This window comes from Eurypyga helias, unplaced genomic scaffold, assembly GCF_000690775.1.
Source record: "Eurypyga helias isolate BGI_N326 unplaced genomic scaffold, ASM69077v1 scaffold1608, whole genome shotgun sequence".
Classification (NCBI taxonomy): Eukaryota; Metazoa; Chordata; class Aves; order Eurypygiformes; family Eurypygidae; genus Eurypyga; species Eurypyga helias.
Window position 1 is genome coordinate 1 of NW_010267327.1, and position 3422 is coordinate 3422.

The 3422-nt window shown below is 39.4% G+C and overlaps 1 protein-coding gene across 1 annotated transcript in view; it reads left to right on the forward strand.

Moving 5' to 3' along the window:
- Positions 1-204: 204 nt before the first annotated feature.
- LOC104513859 (neurobeachin-like) overlaps positions 205-3422 on the forward strand; it is a gene marked incomplete at its 5' end in the record, with an annotated part of 8089 nt that continues 4871 nt past the window's right edge. The window contains one exon of the mRNA XM_010157355.1: positions 205-306. Coding sequence (XP_010155657.1) covers positions 205-306 — 102 coding nt within the window. The remainder of the gene's footprint in view (positions 307-3422) is intronic.

Below are 3422 nucleotides of genomic sequence, written 5' to 3' on the forward strand. Positions count from 1 at the left end.
TGCACTCAATGCATCCATTGAATACATCCATATCTGAATGTATTTTTCTCAGAAAGCTAAATATGAGATATTTCAGCACACCCAACCTCTCTGATGCTTACTGATTTAAGGCAGATTACAGCAAAGTTCTTTTGTCGATAAAACATGTCTGGTTTGTCTCTGTTGTTTCCTTTTTAATCTTTTTTTTTTCTTTTCTTTTAACAGGTGATTATCCAGCTCCTCGCGCTGTTCTAACTGGTCATGACCATGAAGTTGTCTGCGTGTCGGTCTGTGCAGAGCTGGGACTCGTTATCAGTGGTGCTAAAGGTCAGAAATGTTTTTATGATTTAAGTCTTAACATTTTAGGGTCTCTTTTAGTGGTATTTCTCAGTCTTCCCTCAAGCCACATATGCTTTAATTATCCAAAGTCACCTCTACTAAAATGTGTTGTACTTCTGGGGGAATCCACAACAGCTTACTCTGAACATTGCATACTTATGCTCTGGACATACAATGTTTAGACACAAATCAGGTTGATTTTTTCCTTCCAATTGCCAGCCTGTGCTACTGTTCCCCCCAGATCTGGAAGAGTAGTTGATAAAAATTTATACAGTAGTTCATAATGACATCTGCTGATTTTGAAGAAACCTGTTGATAGAGACCTGTATTTAGGGGAGGGCCAGCTCTAAGTTCTCCACCCTGATCTGAATTGAATAGCGGTTTGTAGGACTGACCTCAGTCTCCTGGGTGAAGGAAGCAGGGCCATTTTACTTGGGTTTAGATCTGTGGACAGCATTTCTTCCAGTAGGTTTTCTTTTTTGGTAGTGGGGTCCAAATGATGAGACGTTTGCACGTTTGTTGTCACCTTTTTTCTATTAAACTTTTTGAGCCACCTGTTCACACTTTCTCCTTGTTACTTATCTATGGAATCCAGAGTATCCAGTCATTTCTAATACAAATGTTCAAAATACCTTTCCAAACCTGCAGCAGTCTCCTGTATAACTCGTAATTAATGTGAATAAAGTACCTGCCTTAATGAGTGTGTGCTTCATTTTCCTTATTCTGTTTCTCCTTTATTTATTCTATTTCACTTGTTCTGCCCACCTTCTCCTTTTCCCCTTAACTCCATGTCCACTTTTCTTTCCCCACTGCCCTCTCTCATTCAGCTTCTTTTCTTAATTTTGCAAACTGCATGTCTTTTTCTCTTTTCCTTTCCTATTTGCCTCCCTCTCCTCCTCCTTCGCTTTTACTTTCTTTTGTGCTACATTATCTCTTCTCCCTTTTTAGTTCCTTTTTTTATTACCCTTGTCCTTTCTTAAGGTTCTTCTTCCTTATATATCCCCCCATCTCATTTCCACTTCACTCCTACATCCTCATCTAGCTGCTTGCTTTCTCTGACTAGAGCAATGTCCATGCCCGTAGACATTCTTGTACTCCTTTATAAAAAGTTTGCTACTTCTGAGGGTAAGAAGGATGTGGTGCTTGTTCTGTGCAGTTTTGCTCACAGCTGAACTCCTGGGTTATCATCTTTTATACTGCCTTGAAGCTCAACATTTATTTTCAAAGCGGGGTGTGAAACTTCTGAGTAAAGGCATTTTTAGCAGGAAATCCTAATGGGTCATTAACTCTCGTAATGACGTACTACATAACAGTCGTAGGCAAAGTCAAGACACATGAAAAAATGTACAATGATGCTGAACCTAAAGTTTTTTCTTGCAGCATTGCTATTTCTTATCTTTTAAGGCAGCCTTATACACATTTACTACCTTAATAGTGTACCCTTTCCATCTTTTCAAACATTTCCTTTTCTTAAAATAGCTGGAATCTGTACTCAGTTATCTTCTGCTACATTAAGTATATGGTGCTTTGGTAACTTAGGTATTTTTAGAGATAAAGGTGGCTTGAGGACCAAAGACTTTTACATCAAATCCAGAATATGCTTATAACTGACCAAGAGAAACAGAGGCCCAGTCAGTCCCCTGAGTTACTCTTCTCATTTTCTTCCTTTTCATACTATATGCCATATAAATACAGAGAGAAAATCCCTTTTTTATTGCTGGTTTCCAGCAGATGCCTGTTTTAAAGCTTCTTCTTCAGTTTCTATCCTTTCCAAGCCCTTTCCTGTTTCTCAGCTTGCATTTCAAGGCACTGCTGCATTGCTCTGCTGTCCTGCCTGCGTGCTGCCTGTGCTCCCTCGTGGGGAGGCTGTCCCTCCGGAGCTGGCTGTGGCACTGCGATAACACGCACAGCACTCGAGAACCTGCTGAGGCAGGAAGACAGCACATATAGGACTCCTCTGAGGAAAATCCTGTGTGTCAGGTTGATGTTTGCACGTTCTTATCCAACAAACCCAAAAGAGAGCGGTCAGTCTGTATGTCTTTACAGTAGCCTCCTAAGTCAGGTCTTTGTGCCTTTTCTTGTCCATGACCACTCAGCTATGAAGGTATTACACTTCTTTATTTTTTAAATCTAACATGGTAATTATTTTAAAGGTGGAGGCATCATGTCTTAGAACATTTTGCCACTTCAGTGTTTCCAAAGCTGAAACTCAACTGTTTGAGAAAATAAATTAATCCCATTGCAGTCGTATCCCAAGGGTCCAGTCAGGCTTGAGGTCTCTCTGCATAAGGCTTTATGCAAACACAGACAAAAACCCGTGGCAGAGAGCTCGCAGGTGAATGCACTGATGCTGTGATTCATTCTACCTGGGCAAACCCAGCTCCTGTATGAATTTCAGAGAAGTTAGAAGGGCTTAATGTGAGGTAGCCGAGTCTGCCAGTATGAATTTACTTTCAGGGTCCTGAGCCAGTTGTATAAGGAAGAGATTACTGTGCTGTCCAGGAGTATCCTGTGATTCATAAAAGAAAACATTTAGTATTTACTGTGACTCATTACATTTATCACAGAAGAGACTCTTTTTCTTAGTAGGAACACAGATCTAACTTTCAAAAGAGGTTTTTGCATAGATCTTGAAATAGAAGTAGTCTACTTTGGCATCTTAAAACATACACTGTAGATTTCATAGCTGATTTTTTTCTTTTGTCAGCAGTAAAAAAAAAAAGACATTAAAATCTCATATTAGAATATCTCTGGAGTAATGCAGTTATAGTGTGGTCTCCTAAATATCCTAGCTCTTGCATTTCCTTTTTTGTTGTGTATTTTAAATTCTTTAAGCAAACATTTCATCTTCTTATATCTAAGCAGGACTAACATGATATAAATGTGTATTATGTGTTGCCTTTGTGCACAACGTATATCGTTTGTATAAGCAGCAAATGTATGATATATGATGTTTTCATATACAGAAGGTCCTTGTCTGGTACACACAATTACTGGAGATTTGCTGAGAGCCCTGGAAGGAACAGAAAACTGCTTGTATCCTCGCTTAATTTCAGTATCTAGTGAAGGTCACTGCATCATCTACTATGAACGAGGACGGTTCA